Here is a 23,204-nt window from a genome sequence, read left to right as displayed (position 1 = left end):
CAACACTCGGTTACTTCACTGCAACAGGGCACATGGTCCCCGTGGATGCCAATCTGGGAACCCATCGTCAAATAAAAAGGAAAAACAGCGCCCTCTGCTGTTTTTCACATTTCCATTTGACTCTGGGCTGAGCTGTACGGAGGACCCATGCTCACGGGAAACCAGGGTTTTGGTCTGACCTCAGCCCTCCACTTCCGGTGGTGCGCCTGTTTTCATTCCCACTAACAATATTTCTCCCAAAGAACATGGATTGTTTTGGTTATAAGCCCACTTGTTTCTATGATGAAAGAGCAAGTTAAAATGTTGCTAACTTTCCGTGGTTTTGTCGGCTCCGAGGACGCTATTGTTAAATGAGTTTCGGTTTGTTTCCAGTGGGAAGCGAGCCGCACACTCCCGCCCACTACATTTGATTGGGTAAAGCGCGGCCTGCTTCCTGATCTGAAGGCACGCCCACTTGTAGCCAATGTGCATGGGTTGTCAACACGGCTCCCAACAGATCCAAGCGCAGCTATGGATCTGTTCTTGAGAGATTACGTGGATGCAGACGATACCAGAGCTCTCCGCTGCACAGAAACGCAGAGGTACGTTCTTCCCACCTCCCAGTGCCAAAGAGGATCCGCAGCACAGAGCACCAAAGAGGCTTGTCGGCCCATTGGCCATCCATGGTGACACCTTGCTGTAAAGCCTTGCCGGCGGTCCCTGCATGCTTACACCCAAACGAACGTTCCATCCCTGACGTCCCCGAAGTCGGAAGTTCTGATCTCCTGTTGTCTGGAGGGTTTGGGCTTCTGTGGGTTTGGACCAATCAGGGGCACAGAAGCTCCCTTGATTGGTCCAGTCCCTGTCAGCCTACCACCACTGCTATTGTATAAAAAGTACAGGCAAACTGTTGTTATTGCTGATATAGAATATATAGATAATAAGGTTACATTCTGACCAAGGGGCCAGCTTGAGATTTTTTACATTGACTCCAATACGGAAGAGACAGTTCATATGAATGGCCTGTAGTTTTGCTGTTTTACCCCTGCTGGTGCCAGAAAGAATATTCTCTCAATGTAAGCGGATGGGTTTTTGACAAACTTTGACAGACTTTTTCCTTACCTTAATAAACATTGTCATAAATACTATATGCTTCCAGTCGCTAGTTTAAAGTCTCCTTTCAATCATCATGATATGTGTTTTGACGATAAAGTAGGCTATGCTCAAGGAGGGGCTGGATGATTTGACGATGATGATTGACAAGCTACACAACCAATAGCATTCATTCCCCGCCCCCCGCTCTTGATTGACAAGCTACCCAACCAATAGCATTATTTGGGGATTGTTTTCCGGTTCCTGTTCCCAACGTGCTTTTTGGCTTATATATCAGAGATGGCGGATTTCAAATTCCTGAACAATCGGCTTCATTTCCGGTCTGTAGAAAGCAGAGGTCTGGCTTTGTCCATCTCTTTATACAGTCTGACGTGTCGTGAGCTAATTGTGTAATAGGTTAAGGGTTAAGCTTAAGTGTTTGTTTTTTTTGCCATCCCCTAGTTTTTCTGAAACGATGCCTTCGATCATGGGGGTGCTGGGGGTACCAGCATGAACAGGCATAGTCAAAATGACATTGAACCAGTGGCCCCGCCAGTATTACAAGAGCATTTCCTTGCTGTCGGAAAAAAACCTCTTATCTCCATATTTGAACTGTTCGTGTTTTTTCATAAATGAATGCTCTATTTGATCATACATACTAAAGCGTCACACAGAAGTAACAGATCCACAAGCTCGAAACACGGCGCAAAGCGACGCGTTTTGAGCTTGTCGATCTGCTACTCTTGCTGTTTTTATTTCAATCCTGGGGGGGTGGCACCTGTCAGCGGGGAGTGTCGGGCGGGAGGAGTAGGACGAAGGCTCTACATCCTCCTGGTGGGGGCTCCTCACTGGCAGGTGAGTCATTAGGATACAACAACAGTGACAACACAGACATGTGTGTGGGGGGGAATTAATTGGGGAAAAGACCAAATTGGGGAGAAAAAGGGGTAAAAAGAAAGAAATTAAATTAGCCTATAAAAAGAAAAGAGGACCTAAAAATACGATAATTATCGTATTTGTACTATAATTTTACCCTCTGTACGATGTACGATCAATAATTCCAAAAATGCCCAAATGTACAATAATTTTGCCATATCACAAAAAAAGTGTGTGAATTTACTAAATTCCCTGTCTGCTGATTCAGGATCCGATTTAGCTTTTCAAAATAAGTCAGTAAATCAGTAAATCTGACCCTAGATCTGTACTTGGAGGCATTAAAAACACTGGTCGCGTCTTTCCAGTCTAGTTTCAGGCTTTTATTTGTGTGAGGTCCAGGAAGTTGCCTGCTTCCACGCACTGCACGCAGCATAAATGATGTTTTTTTGTCACGTAGGAGTCTCAAACAAGGTTGTTTATTACACTAAATACACTATTTTTTTATTTACACTTGTGATTTATCTTTTTTGGCTGTGAACGATAGTTTTCTTACAAATATGAACATTTTAAGCCTCCGGTACGATAATTGAACATTTCCCATCTGGCAACACTGAACTCAAACCAAATCCTTGTTGAAGCTACAGCCTTTCAGCTTCTCACTACGACACACGCAGCAAGAAACTAGAACCAGGAGACCTGGTACTGCCAGACCCCTAGTGGTTGAAATCTGAATGGCCGGACTTCGCATGACGTGTGTCCCTTCTATGTCCCTTCTATGACGAAAGGGGGACAGACTTTTTTGGCTGGGGCCGGGGGACAAAGTGACATACCATGTATGGACAAAACAGATACAAAGCCTCATGTAAGCCCGACCCCTTGGGTCTGGCAAAAACCCACTGATCTCAGCGGTTTTCTGGACAAAGACGCGTACACGGCGGTGACATTTGAATCATTTATTAAAACACCGTCCATTACTTCACTTCCAGAGTCTCGTCTCAGACAGAGGTGAGGGTCAACACAGTGGACATTAATCTCAGACAGAGGTGAGGGTCACACAGTGGACATTAAGAAGGACATAAGAACTGAAAAAAGGACCATGTCACGCGTAGCGTAGTGACACGTCATCGTCGCCATCGGTGAGAGCACGGAGTACATAGCAGCTCACTCCCACCGTCTCGTCAAGATCCACCATATCGTCGGCGTAGAGAGAAACCTTGTATCTCCATATACAGTATCAACTTCTACAGGTTGTTTTTTTTTGTCATTAACCAACACCTTAGAGTAGTGAAAATAGCCGATCTACAAGCTCACAAGGTGTCGCACCGCGACGCGTTGCGAGCTGGGAGAGTTTTTGGCTCTTTTCGCTGTTTGAGAAACTTTCAAAGTGAAAGTTGTAAAGTGTGTCTGTGGGGTTTTTATAAATATTGAACCAATGGAAAGTATTAACAAGAGCGTTTGTTACTAAACAATAATTACATTGGATCCATTGGAACGTTCTTAGTTTTTTTTTAAATATCGTCTCTGTCGGGCGGAAACCTCGATATGTCCAAAACTGTTACTTTTCAGGATTCAAATTCAAAAATGGAAAAAGCAGCCGATCGACAAGCTCGAAACACGCCGCTTCACGCCGCGCTTCGAGCTTGTAGATCTGCTACTTTTGATGCTTTTATGTGGCGCCGTAGAATTGGACGCTAATTTACAAAAAAAACACAAAAAGTTTAAATATGGAGATTTCTGCCCGACCGACAGCAACGATATTTTCTGAATAAAAGTTTCGGACATACAAGGTTTCTGCCCGACGACAGTATCCACGCGTGTCAGAAACAACATTGGCAGGAACAGAGTAGAAAACCCCCCCAACAGTATTCAGAAAAACAAAACATTTAAAAAGAGCGAACCTTTTCTTCTTGTAGTGAATTTCTTCTTATTTTCTTTTTTTAAAGCTAAATACTGTAAGTGGTAACTTTTTTTTAATGTAAATTCTGTTAAGTTTTTTCAACGTATATCTTTTTTTTTTTTTTTGGAAATTCAAGTTCAAAAGAGTGAGGACCCCTCTGCATGCTGATTGGTTGATTTTGCTGGGCCCGATACATACTGTAACATCACTGGATTCTATTCTATCTACAACCGTCTTGTAGTCAGATGAACATACACACACACGCATACACGCATGCACACACATACACACGCACACGCGCCCACACACACACACACACTCATTCACACGCACGCACACGCACGCCAACGCGCATATGTGCACGCGCACGCGCACGCACACGCACACGCACACACTCATCAGACACGCACACACACACACTCGTCACATAATGCTTTTCTGTCATAACAAATAAACTTGACTATCACACCATCTGTTTCACTAAGTTATTTCAGGCTCCATATATAATAGATAGACATTTCCTAGACTGTTGGTTGTCAGTGGGTAGAAAAACGTGGTTCATTCTGTCCAGCTTGTCCCCCAAGAGTCTGTGTTTTCCCAAGAGTCTGTGTTTTCTATTCTAATATTAGCCTGCAGGGTGAGGGAACAGGGTGGATGATTTCAATTTTTATCCCATTACCGTGAAGAACTCCAGAGCAACATGAGTGACATTGCATTGACAGAGCTTATATATCATTGCTGTGAGGCAGAAACCTTGTATCTCCATTATTTCATTGTTTTGTTTTCTCTTTTCATAAATTAATTCCTCGTATGACAGTGTCACGGAACAGTAGCGAAAACAGCTGATCTACAAGCCTTTTTTTTCTCCATTTCTTTTGCCTATATATAATGAAAACAGCCTGGTTGAACACTGTTACATGTGTCTGGGTTTTATAAATATCAAACCAATGACAAGTAGTACTAAAAGAGCTCCTCACTAAATAACTACATTGGATCCGTTGGCACATAGGTTTATTTTTTTCATTTTCTGTTCTTTATAGGACAGGGGTCTTCAACGTTTTTCAGGCCAAGGACCCCCTAGCTGAGAGAGAGTTGAAGCAGGGACCCCCTCTATATTGTATAAAATGGTGTTGCAGATCAAACGTATTTTTTTACTAGGTCTTCCCTTTTTTCCCTCTACACCTAAACCTCTTTATAGCAGATCTACAAGCTTCTCCTAAGAAAAGGGATGCTAGGGTTCAAGTGGTTAACGTAGAAAATAAATATCATATCACACAAAGATTTGGCGGACCCCCTGTAGTAACTGAGGACCCCCTAGGGGTCCCGGACCTTGTGTTGAAGACCCCTGCTTTAGGACATATACAATGTTGCTGCCCGACAGCCATGATATATTATTTATACAGAGGTTTAGAAGTGGTCAGTTGCTGCGAACAGACAGACAGCCACTGACGGAAAGTGAACAGATTATTTAAAAAGAAAAAGAAACTAAAAAAAAAACGCAGCACAGGAAAAAAAAGACAAGTGGAATTGTTTCCAAAAAACACGTGAACATTCTTTTTAAAGCCCAGTTAGGTCAGTTTAGTCGGGGCTTTCAGTGTCTCTATAAGTGGTTCTCAAAGTGGGGTCCAGGCGCCCTCAGGGTTCCTTGATGGGGGTTCCAAATGGATCCTTATAAAGTCTGTAACTCTGAGAGTGGACAAATGGAACCAAATGGACCCTTTATAAGTCTGTGACTTGAATTTCAAAAGGTTTGTGAGAACCACAAGCCGGTATAAACGTAACTCCTCGTACTTCAGGACAGGAACCTGTGCAGTTCAGGACACGACGAGTTAAAAATGGAGTCTATATAAACACCACGGCAACACCTCTATCAGCGTGAGTTCAATGTTCACCGTCTCAAGACATTTAGAAAAAAAAATGGACCCCTCGAAAACTGTTTTCCATTCTGTGTGATTCATTTACTCTTATTCCACTAGTCTGTATATTCTCGTTTTATTTTTTACATGTTTTGTACTGTATACATCAGTGTACACGGTACTATTGTCTATTAAGTGTGTGTGTGCGTGTGCGTGTGCGTGCGTGCGTGCGTGCGTGTGTGTGTGTGTGCGTGTGCGTGTGCACGCGCGAGCGCGCACATGGTCTCAACAGATACGACGATTTCAACCATCTTGGCTGATGTGTCACCAAACAAAGTTCGTTAAATCAAAATAAACGGAACGAGAGACGACTATACGCACTATTGGAAAACTAAAAACCTGTAACAACGCACACTCAAGCGCATCCATTCTGTCCATATTCCACAGACATCCACATTCAGTTTCCTCTACACAGTGACACAGACCAAAGCATATTGTACATACACGCTCCTCCCAAAGGCATTAAGGAAAATCAGCTTCAAATAAATATAAATATAAATTAAACTGTGTAAAAACTGGGGGGTGGTTAACACATGTCAACTCTATTAAATACAGCAAGAAAATAAAAAAATCAATCATCACAAATGAATAAGACGGACAAACAATAAAGGCCGATCTCTGAAAGCAAACATTTTCTGCGTGGATTCGAGAGATCGGCACGGTGGCACCGCCATGACAGCCTTGAATCCTGATTTAAGGGCCAATTTATGCTTTGAGTGACAAGTGACGTCAAAACCACGACATCAAAACCACAAAAATGTGTCGCGGAGGAGGACCTCCGCCGACGGTGCGCCGCGCACCTCTGGAAAGATTAAAGGTCGAAGACGCCTTCGTTAAAATGACACCTACTCCGATTGGTTGGGAAAGACGCAACGAGACTACATCCACTTCCTGGTTTAGGTTTTGCGGCAACGCTGTCGTATATCGGCGAGTCGCAGACAGCGCGAACGCTCGGAACTCAGAACGTTGTGAGACAACGTACAGTCGTTGTACCTTGGTAGTGCCTGGGGTGGTACCGGTCTGGCGCCCCTGTGGTACCACCTATTTTTGTGGTGGGGGCTGCAACTGAAAAAGCTCTGGGCGACGTCCGGCGTGTCGGTCAGCACTTGTCTCCCAAAAGCATAAATTGCCTTTTAAACTTTCTCGCACAACTGTGTCACTCGGCGAACACAGGCTCTCTTACAAGCTTGCAAGAGCGCCTGTTTTTCACCAAGCAACACTGTCGCACCACAAGGTATACATTGAGCATGAGGCAGACACTTGTAAACAATGACAGACAGACAGTCAGACAGACAGACAGACAGACACAGTCCTTTAGCAGGAAGACAGATGGAACAGTGCACGGACATCATGGTGGACGTTAGTTATTAGCTCCTCGGACATTCACAATCCATATCAGTGAGAGCAGAACGGTGTAGGCTGGGGCTAGGTGGTGTGGGTGTGTGTGTGTGTGTGTGTGTGTGTATGTGTGTGTGTGTGTGTGTGTGTGTGTGTGTGTGTGTGTGTGTGTGTGTGTGTGTGTGTGTGTGTGTGTGTGTGTGTGTGTGTATGTGTGTGTGTGTGTGTGTGTGTGTGTGTGTGTGTATGTGTGTGTTGGGAGTTAAAGGAGAATTCCGGACTACGTTTTTCTTACCTTTTATATTATATTATTATATCTAGGACGAGTGGTACAGTAAAAAAAAAATCATAACTCTATCCAGAGTCCACCGCAGCTAAAAACCAGAGTGTGCGGTCCATGCGCTAGATCAAATATTTTGAATCGCGATTTTATATATATATATATTTGTTCATATCTGACGCTCATGCTGACATAAAACTGTCCACAGTGTGTGTTAGATGAGCCCCTCTAGGAAGACTCGCAAGACGAGATTTCACCCAGCGTCAGCTTGTAAACACTACGGTGGCCCTTTTGGGACAAAAACACCGTGGCGAGATTTCTGTCATAGTGAACATCAGATATGACCAAAAATATATATATAAAAACGCGATTGAATTACGATACCATTACGATTTGTTTCTACTGTACTGTAACACTTGCCCTAGGATATAATAATATCAAATAAAAGGTAAGAAAAACGGAATTCTCCTTTAAGGGTAGGCGGGGCGGGGCGGGGCGGGGCGTTCAAGGTCGTGTGTTGCTCCCACGAGGTCAGAAGGGGAGATGAGGCCGGTCTCTGATTGGCAGTGCTGCTGTTTCCACGGGAACGGACACCCCCCCCCCCCCATGACAACAATATCCCCCAATAATTCACAAACAATCAAATCTATGATGTATGGTTCTCAAAAGAGGGGTCCAGCTAGGGACCCACAGGGTTCCTTGAGGGGGAGGGGGGGGGGGCGGACCCTTACAGGTCTGTAACTCAAGAGTTATGGGGTCGTCTTTGAAATGAAAAAGGCTTGAGAACCACTGTTATGTATGGCATCGTTGAGGGCCCCTGGCAGCCGACAGGACCCCTGTTGAACAGACCCCCGCCTTCCGCCCCCCCCCCGCAGTCTGTTCATCTGGTCTGGGGTCCAGAGTGGTGTTGGTAGGTGGGTTTGTTGACGGCACGTGGAAACTTCTGTTATTTTAGGCTCGATATAATAGATTGAGAAGTCGAGCAAAATTTGCGAGGTTGTGAGTCTTTTTTTTTCTTTGTTGCTTCATTGGATGTATAAGTCTTATCAAATTCTGGCACATGTGCATTTTGGGGGCGTTTTGGGAAAGGGCTACATGTTGTGGGGAACACCCCTCCCCCACACACACACACACACACATACACACACGGCATCTGAGCCTACGACCGAGTTGTCGTGTGTGTGTGTGTGTGTGTGTGTGTGTGTGTGTGTGTGTGTGTGTGTGTGTGTGTGTGTGTGTGTGTGTGTGTGTGTGTGTGTTTGAACAATTCGTGTACGACTGGAGAGAAAAAAAAACGTCTTGTCTATATAAAAAAAAAGGGGGGGGGGGGGGTAATAGTCAAATAAAAAACAAAACCCATCTGATTTCAATTCAATCTTTGACGTCTACAATTGAATATAAAACAAAAAAGGTTTTGAAGGCATCTATGAGATGATTCTTGAGCTGTTACATTTACTCTGCAATGGAGCAGGTTCTTCTAACACGTTGGCATTTGTTTAGGACGACCAAACTGTCCTTAGAAAAGGAGTTCCACTAGTTTTTTCTTTTTTACAAGACCAGTAGCACGTTGCTGGAGGTATACAACTGCACAGACGATAATATGGAACCTAAAAAATTATCCTAAAAATATATACATCAAACCAACGTGAGAAACTGGAATCTGAATGGCGATGCTGCGAATGTATAATTTTGACCACAAACAAAAGTATACAGTGAATTCGTCAGTGTTAATTTAACAATGTTCACCCTTGCGTCACATTTTCCAAAATGTTCAAAACTTTCCAAACATTTTCCAAAAAAAAAACACCCCACACATTTCTCAAAGAATTAAAAAAAAAATCCCCCATAGTTCAAAATGTTCAAAAATAGCAAATAACTACCACATCTATAAGCTCACACTGTGAGCATTGTGAACTTGTAGATCTGTTGTTTTCACCATTTGTCATACGACAAAGTTTACAGGGCTTTAAGAGGTTAAATTAACACTGAAAATGTGTCTGTGTCATCATGACAGCCCTGCCAAATTCTGCCCGTAGTTGTGTGTGTGACTATGTGTGTGTGTGCGTGTGTGTGTGTGTACGTGCATGTGTGCATGTGTGCATGTGAGTGTGTGTGTGTGTGTGTGTGTGTGTGTGTGTGTGTGTGTGTGTGTGTGTGTGTGTGTGTGTGTGTGTGTGTGTGTGTGTGTGTGTGCATGACTGTATTTATGTGAAGCTGTAGGTGAACATATGCACCCATCGTGTGTGTGTGCACATTTGTGTGCGTGTGTGTGTGTGTGTGTGTGTGTGTGCACGTTTGTGTGTGTGTGTGTGTGTGTGTGTGTGTACCTGGTCAAACTGCTATGTAACACCAGATTTACACTCGGTTATAGGGATGGGACGATGGGATCGTTATTATCGTTTATCGTGATAAAAAAACACTCACAATAATCGTGTGGCAGAGATTTAAATTTATGGTGAAATTGTGCTCCGTCATTCACTAGGATGAATTAGATTTAGTTGAGCTGCAAATTCACTCCCACTTAAACCCTCTATACTTGATATAACGGACCTGTAGAGAGTGCATTTGGTACGCTCTTATTTCACTCTAGACCAGGGGTCTTCAACGTTTTCAAGCCAAGGACCCCCTAGCTGAGAGAGAGATGAAGCAGGGACCCCCCCTACATTATATAAAATTGTGTTTCAGATTCAACTTTTTTTTTACTTGGTCTACTCTGTTTTCCCTCTACACCTATATCTCTTTGCCAAAAATAGCAGATCTACAAGCTCACAACGCCTCGCAGCGCGAGGCGTTGTGAGCTTGTAGATCTGCTATTTTTGGCTAAAGTTACTAGGGTAAGTTACTAGGGATATTAGGGTTCAAGTGGTTAATGTAAAAAAAAAAAAAAATCATATCACACAAATTTCGCGGACCCCCAGTAGTAGCTCTGAGGACCCCTTAGGGGTCCCGGACCCCCTGTTGAAGACCCCTGCTCTACACAAATCGATTCGCCAAAATAGCAGATCTACAAGCTCACAACGCGTTGCAACGCAACGTGTTGTGAGCTTGTAGATCGGCTATTTTTGGCTAACGTTCACCAAGCTCGCAACGTGTTGTGAGCTTGTAGATCGGCTATTTTTGGCTAACGTTCCCGCCAGAATAGGGATGCTCGGGGTTCAAGTGGTTAAACAAAAGTGTCATTTTAAGTTTCAAGCATATTTTGATTATCGCGATAATATCGCTAATCGCAATTATGTTTTGCCACAATAATCGTGACACGTCATTTTGTCGTGACACGTAATTAATCGTCCCATCCCTACTCCGTTACAATCCGCGTTGAAAATAGCAGATCTAGCTTGTAATGATATGCTTAGCCTTCCATGCCACTCTGCCACCTAGTGACATGCCACAGTGCCACCTAGTGGCCTGGAATACTAAGCACATAAATACAGAGCATGGTATTCTGACATGCCACTCTGCCACCTAGTGGCCTGGAAGGCTAAGCATATCATTACATAGCTCAAGACATGTTTTGAGCTTGTTGATCGTCTATTTTTGCTGCGCGACAACGGCACCAAGTATAAATCCCTCTCAAAGGGCGGGTGGGGGGGGGGGGGGGGGGGGCGAGGGTTGGCTGGACGCATGGATGGATGTACGGATGGATTAGATGGATGGTTCAGACAGACAGGGGTGGTCAGTCATGGCGGCGTCACAATGAGGGCTATAGGATGCCGTCCATGAAGCTGGTGTCCAGCCGCTGGATGAGGACGCGCATGAAGGACATCTCCTTGCGCGTGTTCTCGAAGATGACGCGCGGGTCGTCCGAGCGGCAGCGCAGGCAGTTGGGCGCCATGACCATGGCCAGGTTGTTGATGTCCATCTTGGTGATGGAGACGTTGGCGGGCTGGCCGAACACCTGCGGGCGGGGGTGGGCGGGGTGGGCATGCGCGCACACACACACACACACACACACACACACACACACACACAAATTCGCATTACGGACTTTTACTTGTAACAGAGTACTTCTACATTGCAGTATTGATACTTTTACTTAAAGGTAGGGTAAGTGATTTTCTTAGGTTAAAATAAGTGTTAAATAGCTCTATATTCTGATAGTACTCATTGCTATAGAGTGTTTGTTCGGTAAAAGGAGTCTCCTTGTCTCTCCAGCTCTTTATTAAACAGAAAATGCATTTTCGTTTCAGTTTCAGTTTCATTTCCAAGTTTATCCAATCAGGATAGAGAACTCAATCAGGATACAGATTAAACAAGTGAATTTGGAAGTGATGACACTAAGAAATGAGCAGGCACAATTGGAACTGGAACACTAGAAAAATGAAGCTTAAAAATGGGTACTTTCTCCTGATTGGCTGAGATTTTGACACCTACCGGAAAATGTATTTTCTGTTTATTAAAGAGCTGGAGAGACGGGGAGACATCTGTTACTGAACAAACACTCTATAGCAATGATTACTATCAGAATATAGTGCTTTAACCTTTTAACAAAATACTTTTTGTTTTAACCCACAAATATCACTTACCCTACCTTTAAGTAAAACATTTGAGTACTTTTTCCATCACTGTTCCTACAATGTCCCCACTAGAGGAATCTTTTTCTGGGCGCGGACACACAGAAATTACAATTTACAGTTTGACATTTAGCACACGCTCTTCAGCTATCCAGGGCAAGTGACGATGAAGTGTGAAATTGGATTAAGCAGATTAATTAAAGCTGCACTACATAACTTTCCTCTGCCCCGGATTTGAACCCGATTTCTTGCGCAAGTTCTGACATATTTACCATTGAGATAATAGAGCCTGTCTGCTTGCTCAGGGGATAAATTGAATCTTGACCTTCAGGTGAATGGCTTCTTTTTTGTTAACCCATTCAATCCGGGAACACGTCTGTTTTATTTTAGATTTTAGCTGTAAACATTATTTTATACTTTGGCTATTTTTTGAAAAATCTTGAAAATGTGTGCAAATCTATGAATATATATATATTTTAAAGGAAACATTTTGACTCAAATCGTTGTAGATGAGTTCCCGGTTTTACTACATCTCAGAGGCGAATATTATACTTTTACTCCACTACAATTATTTGAAAACTTTAGTTACTAGTTACTTTGTAGATTTTGATTATTATTACAAAACATACATTATCCACTTCAGCCCTACATACATTTCGGCCACTTGAAAATAGCTGATCTACACAATGCCAAGCTCGCAATGCGTCGTGAAGCAACGCATTGTGAGCTTGTAGATCGGCTATTTTCAAATGATTTCTATACATTTTGAAAACTTGAAACGGGACATTCTGCATAATGAGTACTTTTACTTTTGGTACTTTAAATACAATTTGACGCCAATACTTTTGTACTTCTACTCAAGTACATTTTGAATTCCAGACTTTCACTTCTAACAGAATATTTCTATATTGCAGTATTGATACTTTTACCTAAGTAAAACATGTGAGTACTTTTATCCACCACTGGTGTGTGTGTGTGTGTGTGTGTGTGTGTGTGTGTGTGTGTGTGTGTGTGTGTGTGTGTGTGTGTGTGTGTGTGTGTGTGTGTGTGTGTGTGTGTGTGTGTGTGTGTGTGCGTGTGCGTGTGCGCGTGTGTGTGTGTGTGTGTGTACATACCTGTAGGAAGCGTATGAGGTAGCAGAGGACCAGCTTGTTGATGTGAGGCAGACCCAGCACTACGTTAACAGCGGCCTCAGGACTGTCGTAGTGAGTGATGCACTCCTCATAGAACTCATGAGGGATCAGAGGCTCCTCTAGCTCCCTGTACCACAGCTTCAACAGAGACGCTGTGCACACACACACACACACACACACACACACACACACACACACACACACACACACACACACACACACACACACACACACACACACACACACACACACACACACACACACACACACACACACGAACACACACACACCCAAGACAAAAACAAAAAAAAAAGACATGCCATTACTCCGGTTTACCTGTATCTGCGTGAAGTCAGTGGCGTGCACAGACATTTTGAGGGGCAGCTGCTCAAGTAAATTATACTTTTTGTATTTGTTTGTTTACTTGGTCTGCTCTTTTTTCCCTCTACACCTATACCTCTTTGCCAAAAGCTGCGAGGCGTTGTGGGCTTGTAGATCTGCTATTTTTGGCTAAAGTTCTCCTCAGAAAAGGGATGCTAGGTTTCGAGTGGTTATGGTAAAAAGAAAAATCATATCACATAAAGATTTGGCGGACCCCCTGTAGTAACTCTGAGGACCCCCTAGGGGTCCCGGACCCCCTGTTGAAGACCCCTGCTGTAAACTGAAAAAAACTTTTTTTCCTCTTTTTTTCAAAAGGGCACTTCTGGTCAAGAGGGCAAAGGGCATGTGCTCTAGCACCACCTAGAGTCTCTCTGTGCACGTCCCTGCGTGAAGTAAGTGATTCCTATGGAAGAGTGAACGTGAACACAACCAATACGTTTTTTTTCTTTTTTAATCACACGATTTTGTAACCCCTATTTTTCACCCGGTGCCAATTTGCTAAGTGATACTGGGCGCTACACTCCCCTCACCAGCCTAGGGAGGCCAGGGCCGAGCTCATGCCTCCTTCAATGCATGAGAGCCAACGAACTGACCTTCTTATCACCTGACAGGGGGGAGTTTCCCTGGTAGGACGTAGCGCGTGGAAGGAACACGTTATTACAACCAGTTCCTTTCCCCTCCATCAGGCGCCCCGGCTGTCATATGGGGAGGCAGTATAGAGACCAGGATTACTACATGTTTTTGTGAGGGTATTAACTACCCTGAGAGACACGGGGAGAACATACAAACTCCACACAGAGTAGGCCGTTGCGCCAACCCCACCTAGGGTATGGGCGCTGCTGACGCGATTCACACACACACATTTATACACCGACGGCGGAGGAAACCATGCAAGACACCAACCTGCTCATCGGGAGCAATTAGGGGTTCAGCGTCTTGCTCAAGGACACTTCTACACTAACTCTGCTCAATACCGGGCTCCCCCAGAGCCCAGTATCGAACTGGGAACCTCACGGTTGCCATCCAGCCGCTCTACCGGCCACTCTACCCCTGAGCCACTGCCGCCCCATTCACGCCCCCTATTGTTTTCAATAAATCAAGTATTCTCTTCTTTCTGCAATCATTTTTGGTTTATTCATTGTAAAGAAATGCGACAAAAGCCCAAACTAACTCTCCATGTATTAAAGCCATCACAGCGTGCACAATGGATAGAGAAAAAGTATTTTTTCCCCTTTGATGTGAAGAAAATGTATCATTTCTGTCATGTTAGATAAAACGTTAGGCTTGTCAGGACATGTAAAAGGATGGTCAGAAATACATGTACACAGAGTTGTTCATTGACCCAATGCCCTGCTTGGGCTGCAGTCACTCCCAGAATGCTTTGCATGGAGAGAGAGAGAGGGCTATTAATACTGGAGCAGAATTAGAGCGATACAGAAAGGCCTGGGGCTGGTGTGTGTACACGTGTAGGTCACCGTGTGTGTGTGTGTGTGTGTGTGTGTGTGTGTTTATATTACTATATTTGTGAGGGTCAAATATCCCCACACGTATAGTAGAATTTGAGAAATAGACAGTGTGAGAACCATTACCCTGGTCGTCACAAGAAGTTTCATGGCTAAATTGTCTTCTAGATTTAGGCTTAACTAGTTGGTGTGCTGCTGTTGCACAACCAGAAAAGCCGATCTACATGCATACAATGCATCAAAAACAAAACAAAAAAATGGCATTTATAAAATTACTGTCCAGAATTTTGTTTTATTAAAGGGTAACTTTAAGCCTAAATTTAAAAATATTTATGTATATATATTTTGCATTTTTTCCCCTCTATCAGCCACTATATAATGATGATGTGTGTGCATGGGGAACTCATCTTAAACAAGCTCAGTGCTTAATGAGTCTTCCAGTTTAGTAGACCTTGTATTGTGAATTTGTACTTCCATGTACTGTTATGTACTGTTATGTACTGTCATGTACTGTTCTCATGTCTTACTAAATAAAGTACATCAATCAATCAATCAATCAATCAATGTTTGACAACAGTTTTTTCTTTTTTTGATCTCTGAAGTTGCCAAGAATCCCTTTAACCAAATGTGTGTGTGTGTGTGTGTGTGTGTGTGTGTGTGTGTGTGTGTGTGTGTGTGTGTGTGTGTGTGTGTGTGTGTGTGTGTGTGTGTGAGTGAGTGTGAGTGTGAGTGTGAGTGTGTGTGTGTGTGCGTGTGGGCGTGTGCGTGTGCGTGTGTGCGTACCAGGGATGTGTGGGTCTTCCAGTCCAGTAGGGATCTTCCATTGGTCCACCTGCAGCTTGAGAGCATTGACCTCATCAATGTCACCTGGTACCCTATGGGAGGGGGGGGGGGTCAAACCTCAATGCAGGAACACACAGGTCCAACTCAAACCTTCCAACATCCCAGCCAATGGTGGACAGTAACTAAGTACATTTACTTGAATACTGTACGTACATGTTTGTAGTTTTTTTGTTTTTTTCCGAGTTGATGACTTTCACTCTGCTACATTTCAGACTCCACTAGGCTATATTTCTAGGAAGGGACTCATGGGACTGAAACTTACAAAAATATATTATGAATGAACCACTAATCAAGTACTGCACTTAACACATCGGGTGCCAGAATTTTATAATAACAGATTACGTTCGGTGCCATAAATCTCACCGTCTGCAACACTGCACTGTTTAGAGCTGTGGACTCCACGCCGAGCACACGCACATAAACAATGCATGCGTACACAGCAATGGATGGTCCTGGCTAAAGCTTGGAACAACAACATGTCTCATGCGAGTCACCATTGCGGAGCGATCGCGCATCGAGAATGACTCGTTTTGCCCACTGTAAAAAGTTAAGGAGATACAGAGGTTTTTAGCAAGGAGATAGAATGGAAGCAAATGGGAGCCAGATTTTTTGGCACGGTGATCCATCTGTCCCTTACTTCTTAGAGTGTTCATGGGTGATTCCAGTGCTGTGCTAGCCCCCCCTTGTGGAAAAAAACGAAAAAAACAAAACGACTGATAACTCGTAATTTTACGGTTTCGGCACCAAAGCGCTACTCATTGAAAACACTTAATTTTACGGTTTTGGCACCCGAAGTAGTACTTGAGTAAACGTACTTAGTTACTTTACACCACTGCACACCACCACTGAACATCCCTCCCTCCCCGGGAGGGGGGTCTGCTGTCTGTCTCTCTCTAACCTGAAGATGCCCTCCGTCTGGTCCCCGTTGAGGCCCAGCACCTCCTCAGAGAGCCTGGTCTGCACCCAGGGGAGCTGGCTGTCCGGGTAGCGCTCCTTCTGCAGGGCCATCACCTCCTCCAGGGAGGAGCCGAACATGGAGGGGCTGAAGATGGCGTTCCTGGCGTGCATGATCTCCTCCACGCACGGCTTCTGCAGACCCTGTGTTCAAAAGGACAGGACCAAGGACACATGGCGTTTTGGTGAGATACTGTGTAGAGCAGAGGGTTCACAAACAATTTCAGCTCGAGACCCAAAAGAGACATTTGGTGTCTCCCTGCGAGACCCTAACGTACAAAAGTACATGATGAATTCATCACTTAAGCCATATTAATCCATTAAGACCGGGAGCGTATCCGTATCATTAAAACAAATAGCAGATATACAAGCTCATAGTGCGGCAAGTGCTCAAGTGCAGTGCTATGAGCTTGTATATCTGCTTGTTTTTTGGGGGGGATCGTGAAAATGTGTGCACATTTTTAACTCAAATCTTTGCTTCTGGGGGTCCCTGGAACAAAATATTTTGAGATGGGGGGTCCATCGACAAATAGATATCATTATATATTATTACAGCAACATACGTTTTTTAGGATTTAGAAGAAATTTGTAGAATTCCTCAGAAGCAAAGTTTTGAGCTAAAACAATTCGCTTTAAAAAACATTTAAATTCAAAGATTTGCACACATTTTCATGATTTTCCCCCCCAAAAATTGCCTAGCCCAAGTATAAGATAATGGTTAAAGTGGTTAAAATCTAAATGTAATGCACAATCTATGTAAAGCGCTTTGGATTAAAGCTATATAAATGCACCATTTACCATTTATTTACCATTTACTCCTAACGTGCCATAGCAAATGAGTGTCATACACCTGGAGACTGACATTCAGTAATTGGGTCTTATGATCAAAATAAGAACATTATAATGTTATGTAAAAAGAAAAGAAAAAATGCCACGGACAAGTCTAGCCACGGACACATTTGTCCGTGTACGGACATATTGATGACCCCTGATTCCTTAATGTATGTATATCAAATCTCTCTGTGTTTCTCTCTCTCTCTCTCTCTCTCTCTCTCTGATTTCATTAGTGACTGCAAGACAGTGCGACCTGCTGGCCGCTTGGACACATTGCGGTGTCTAAAACTCTCGTTTGCTGTGATGCCAAGGTCCTTGAGAAGAGCTTTATGCATTCAAAAGGGCAGCTAGAAAAATCTTTACGCCTCTGGCACCAAAACAGGAGAGAGAGAGAGAGAGAGAGAGAGAGAGAGAGAGAGAGAGAGAGAGAGAGAGAGAGAGAGAGAGGAAGAGGGAGAGGGAGAGGGAGAGGGAGAGGGAGAGAGAGAGAGAGAGAGAGAGAGAGAGAGAGAGAGAGAGAGAGAGAGAGTAATCCGGTGTTCCCAGGAGAGCCTGTGTAGCAGCTATAGTGCATTAATGTGCCTCTGGAGGTCAGTGGGTTAATATCAGTCAAATACTCCAAGTGTGAGGACACAGCCTGGAGCTAGGCGGCGTGCACGTGAGAGACACCACGCGCACGTACGTGTGCTACCAGGGCGTGCACGTGAGAGACACCGGCTTAAAAGTGACAAGGAGGTTGTGTGGAGCAGCTATTAGCCTGCTGTAAAGACACACCGCCTGGTACACTTCTTTGACTGACCACCACCAACACAGACTGGCCCACAGCGGGGCGGCCTTATTGTGCATGACCGCACACACACACACACACACACACACACACACACACACACACACACACACACACACACACACACACACACACACACACACACACACACACACACACACACACACACACACACACACACACACAGGTAACAGGACGAGTGGGCACTAAGGAAGAGTGGGCACCTCGATGTAAAATTGTCCATTAGGTCCAAAATGTTCAAAAGATATATTTGGAAAACGTTCGTAAGTAATGTGAAGCAGTGGTTCTCAAACCTTTTCATGTCAAAGACGCCCCAAAATGATATGTATTTGGCCACGAACCCCCATCTAAAAATATGTTGTTCCAGGGACCCCCCAGTAGCAAAGATTTGAGCTGTTGAGAATGTTCCCTTTAAAAATATACACATTCAAAAGGTTTGCACACATTTTCACGATTTTTCAAAAAATAGCAGAGCTTGTTATTTTTGAATAGCCAAGTATAAAAGGTTAAAGTGGTTCGAATTATTGTGATGCTATATTAACACATTTTGCTGGAATCCCCCCCAAGGACCCCCCAGGGGTCCTTGGGGGATTGTATATCCAATCATTTTGGGCATTTTTCAGATATGAAATCATTTTGGAGAAAATAGCAAATTTTACATTGAGGTGCCCACTCTTAGTGCCCAGTCTGCCCACTCTTCTTGTGACCCACAGCATGCACGCACGCACGCACGCACGCACGCACACACACACACACACACACACACACACACACACACACACACACACACACACACACACACACACACACACACACACACACACACACACACACACACACACACACACACACACACACACACACACACACACACACTCTTATGTCATCCAAGGTGAGGTTTACTTTGGCCACAGTCAGCACTAAACAGAGCACACTACTACTACACACTACTACACACACTACTACACACACTACTACACACAGGCAAGAAAGAACCCTTGTCTTTGAATGCCAAGACACACACCTAGAAGTACACACTTCTTATCACCGGAGGCCCTGTTCCACTGAAGCACTCAGCCTGTAGTATATCATTTAGTATATGAGCTCTAATGTATCGTCCTCAATGTGGAGCCCTTGGAAAATGATTCCAGGAGTCCTTGAAAATGATTGATAATTATGAACCAAATGGATGAACCCTTATGGGTCTATAACATTGATTTACCAAATGGTTTGGTTCCATTTGTACACTCTCAGAGTTAAAATAACACTGATGATTTTACAGTGTAGGTTTGGGGCCCTAGATATTAAGAGAAATCATATCAAATGGGGGTCCGGGGCCTAATATATAAACCAGGGGTCCTTCAAATAAAAAAGGTTGAGGATCACTGGCCAATTTATATCCAGCGTTGCCCTCTGGTGGTTGAACGGGTGAGTGACGGGGCTGTCAGTGTACAAACTCTCACAATGTCACAAAATGTGACTTTTGAGCAGTGTTGATTTAGTCGACTAAAACTATGACGAAAAATGTTGGTCGACTACCTTTTTTTCACTGACGAAAACTAAATAAAAACTAAATAAAAACTAAATAAAAACTAAGCTATGATGACTAAAACTAAGACTAAATATATTGACAATTCCGTCAACAAATAAAAACTAGACTAAAATGTTAGTGGGGGACTAGTGGAGAAGAGATCCAGTAGAACTAAAAGACAAGTCATTTTATGTTTGGTTGCGCTCGGTGTTGGGCTTTGAAAATAGCAGATCTACAAGCTCACAACGTGTCGCAGCGCGACGCGTTGTGAGCTTGTAGATCTGCTATTGTCAGCATGCAACCAAGTGTAAAATCATCCATTACGACACCATCAAGGCACCGCCAACATACATTATAGTCGACTAAATCAACTGTAGATTTAGTCGACTATAATCTTATGATATTTTGTCGACTGAAACTAGACAAAAACTAAAACATTTCAGATGACTAGAATATGACTAAAACTAAATGGAATTTTATTCAAGAGACTATGACTAAAACTACATCAAAATTTGCTGTCATAATCAACACTACTTTTGTGAAGAATCAAGCCTCAGTTATCAGTTATAATATTCATGGCTTTCAGACAGTAACAACCTGAGTGTTAATTCAACTCTTGAGTGTTAAAATGAAGCTGTAGGGCTGGGTATCGTTGTTGATTGGATACCAGTTCCTTTTTTTTAAATACATTTTTTAAAGGAAAACTACAGTACGTTAACACATTAACCGCCAAGAACGTAGTCCTACGGTCCATTAAATCCAACTGTTAAGCGCCGAGACCGTAGCCCTACGGTCCGGGTGCTTTTTCCTTTTTTTCGACACGGACCATTTCAGTGTAACACTACCGGAAACGGAACTATTTGCGATCCGGTTTTGCCGATCCCGTCGGCCTCCATTCTAAAGTGCACACTAAAACTCCATTTTCTCCTTGTAGTTTTTTCTCCTCGGTGATCACTGTTTAACATAAACCGTTCTAACTACAACATGGCGGCTCCGTTTGACACGTGGTCTTCACTGCTCGAACCAGGCAGATGTCTGCGATGTAAACAAACAGTGCACAGCTCAATCTTAAGGATTTTAACAAGGTCTATGGCGACGTGAAAAAAACAAAAAACAACAATAAAACCTTGGCACTGGTGAGTACATTATGAGATTAACCTCTGGCGGTGGAAGTGTTAAACATTGAAATTATGATACAATTCATTATAGAAAATAAACCTAGTGTATTGAACACAACTTTGACTCGTCTGTCTGTAACATAAGGGTAAGTGATATTTTTCGGTTACAACTAAAAAGTAGTACCGTCCGGTACTCATCAGCGTGTTTGTTCAGTAACAGCCGTCTCTGCGCCTCTCCAGATCTTTAACATTTCAGCCAATCAGAAGAGAGTACCCAATTCCAATGTTGTCTGCTCATTTCTTTCTGTCATCACGTCCAATTTCCCTCGTTTAATCTGTATCCTGTCCTGATTGGATAAAATTGGTATCCCGACCTGAAAATGCATTTTCTATTTAATAAAGAGCTGGAGAGACATGGAGACTTCCTGTTACTGAACACTCTAAAGCAAAACAGTGCGAATGGTTTCCATACCTCTTTCCATACCCCTTAGCTTTCCATACCGAGGTGTATTTTGATGGCAAGAAAGTATCGAAATTCAATACCACAGCCTAAGCAGGCCTGAGGGTCCATTTTTACAGTCTCAGAGTTGAAAGAAACTCACAGGATTTTTTATTGTAGCCTCCTGCCTCCTCCCTGCTCAATTACAGAGGATTCTTAATAATACCAGACAATTATTCTGTGCTCCCGTGGCTTTAAGTGACTTCCAGAGAGAGAGAGAGAGAGAGAGAGAGAGAGAGAGAGAGAGAGAGAGAGAGAGAGAGAGAGAGAGAGAGCAGTTGACAGTGGGGGAGATTTTTGTGTTTTTTTTAATCTCCGGTGACAAAGTGGCTTCAGCCTGGCCGATATGTGCCGTTCCTTCCAAACAACAATGTCTGCTGACGTCAAACCGCTCGACGGCCAAACCCTGAGAGCACAGTGCTGTGTCTGCTGTAACACACTGCTGGAGATACAGCTTAATTAACACACGCACACGCACACACACACACACACACACACACACACACACACACACACACACACATGCGCACACACACACACACACACACACGCACACACACACACACACACGCACACGCACACGCGCACACGCACACGCACACGCACACGCACACGCACACGCACACGCACACGCACACGCACACACACACACACACGTGCGCACACACACGCGCTAACACTGTATCTGCTGTACATCACTGCTGGAGATACAGCTGAATTAACACATTGTATATGTGTTAATTATATATACATATACATTTTAAGGCAGTGAGTTTATGAATGCCATTTTTAATTGATTCAGCCAGTATATGGTTAAAGCAGAAAAAAATGGTGAGCAGCATGGAGTGTGATGATTAGCGTGTAGAAGCTAATGAAAGGCAGCAGGTTCAGTGGGGTCTCTGTCATCACAGCAGTAACAGCCAGTACACACACGCTGGGTAACAACCATTTACAGACACACCTACTGTATCACAAACCTCTTATCTACATATTTAACCCATTAAGACCTGGAACTGTGTCATTTTTAGATTTGAGCTAAATAGCATTATTTTACACTTTGGGCTATTTTTGAAAATGCGTGAAAATGTGTGCAAATCTTTGAATATGTATATTTTTAAAGCGAACATTTTTAACTCAAATCTTTGCTTCTGGGGGGTCCCTGGAACAACATATTTTGATGGGGGTCCGTGGCCAAATATATATAATTTTGGGGGTCCTTGACATGAAAAAGATAGAGCACCACTGATATAGAAACATACGTTTTTCAGAATACTGTTGAGATTTAGGAGACATGTAGAATCGGCTTCAGGTCTCAATGGGTTAAACTTTGTTTTTTTTCCCCCGTAACTCTGCTAATTGTTTGTATGTATTTATCATAGCGTATGTATGTATGTAGCTTGTAGATCTGCTATTTGTTTGGAAAAATTGTGAAAATGCGTGCAAATCTTTAGTTTGAATATCTAAGATTTAAGCAGACTGACAGCTGTCATGACAGTTCCTACGCTGTCGTGTCACTTCCTGTTTCAAAACCACATGAGAGGATCTGCTCTGTGAGTTTATGCAACATGAGTTTCCCTTTACTCTGAAAGTACCCTGTACTGAGTACAAGTACCGATACCACAATGTAGACATACTTCCGTTTACTCTGAAAGTACCCTGTACTAGGTACAAGTATCTATACCGCAATGTAAACATAATTCCGGTTTACTATGCAAGTACCAATACCAGAAATAGTCTGTTAAAAATAAAAT

The 23,204-nt window shown here is 43.4% G+C and overlaps 1 protein-coding gene across 1 annotated transcript in view; it reads right to left on the bottom strand.

Moving 5' to 3' along the window:
- Window positions 1–11,078: 11,078 nt before the first annotated feature.
- The window catches only part of arhgap39 (Rho GTPase activating protein 39), a gene marked incomplete at both ends in the record, with an annotated part of 58,891 nt that continues 46,765 nt past the window's right edge, over window positions 11,079–23,204 (bottom strand). Inside the window, 4 exons of the mRNA XM_084066757.1 lie at window positions 11,079–11,273; window positions 13,005–13,174; window positions 15,650–15,741; window positions 16,608–16,807. Coding sequence (XP_083922883.1) covers window positions 11,079–11,273; window positions 13,005–13,174; window positions 15,650–15,741; window positions 16,608–16,807 — 657 coding nt within the window. The remainder of the gene's footprint in view (window positions 11,274–13,004; window positions 13,175–15,649; window positions 15,742–16,607; window positions 16,808–23,204) is intronic.

Source organism: Gymnoscopelus microlampas, assembly GCF_963454915.1.
Source record: "Gymnoscopelus microlampas genome assembly, chromosome: 9".
Lineage (NCBI taxonomy): Eukaryota > Metazoa > Chordata > Actinopteri > Myctophiformes > Myctophidae > Gymnoscopelus > Gymnoscopelus microlampas.
This window is presented reverse-complemented; position numbering and strand designations above follow the sequence as displayed.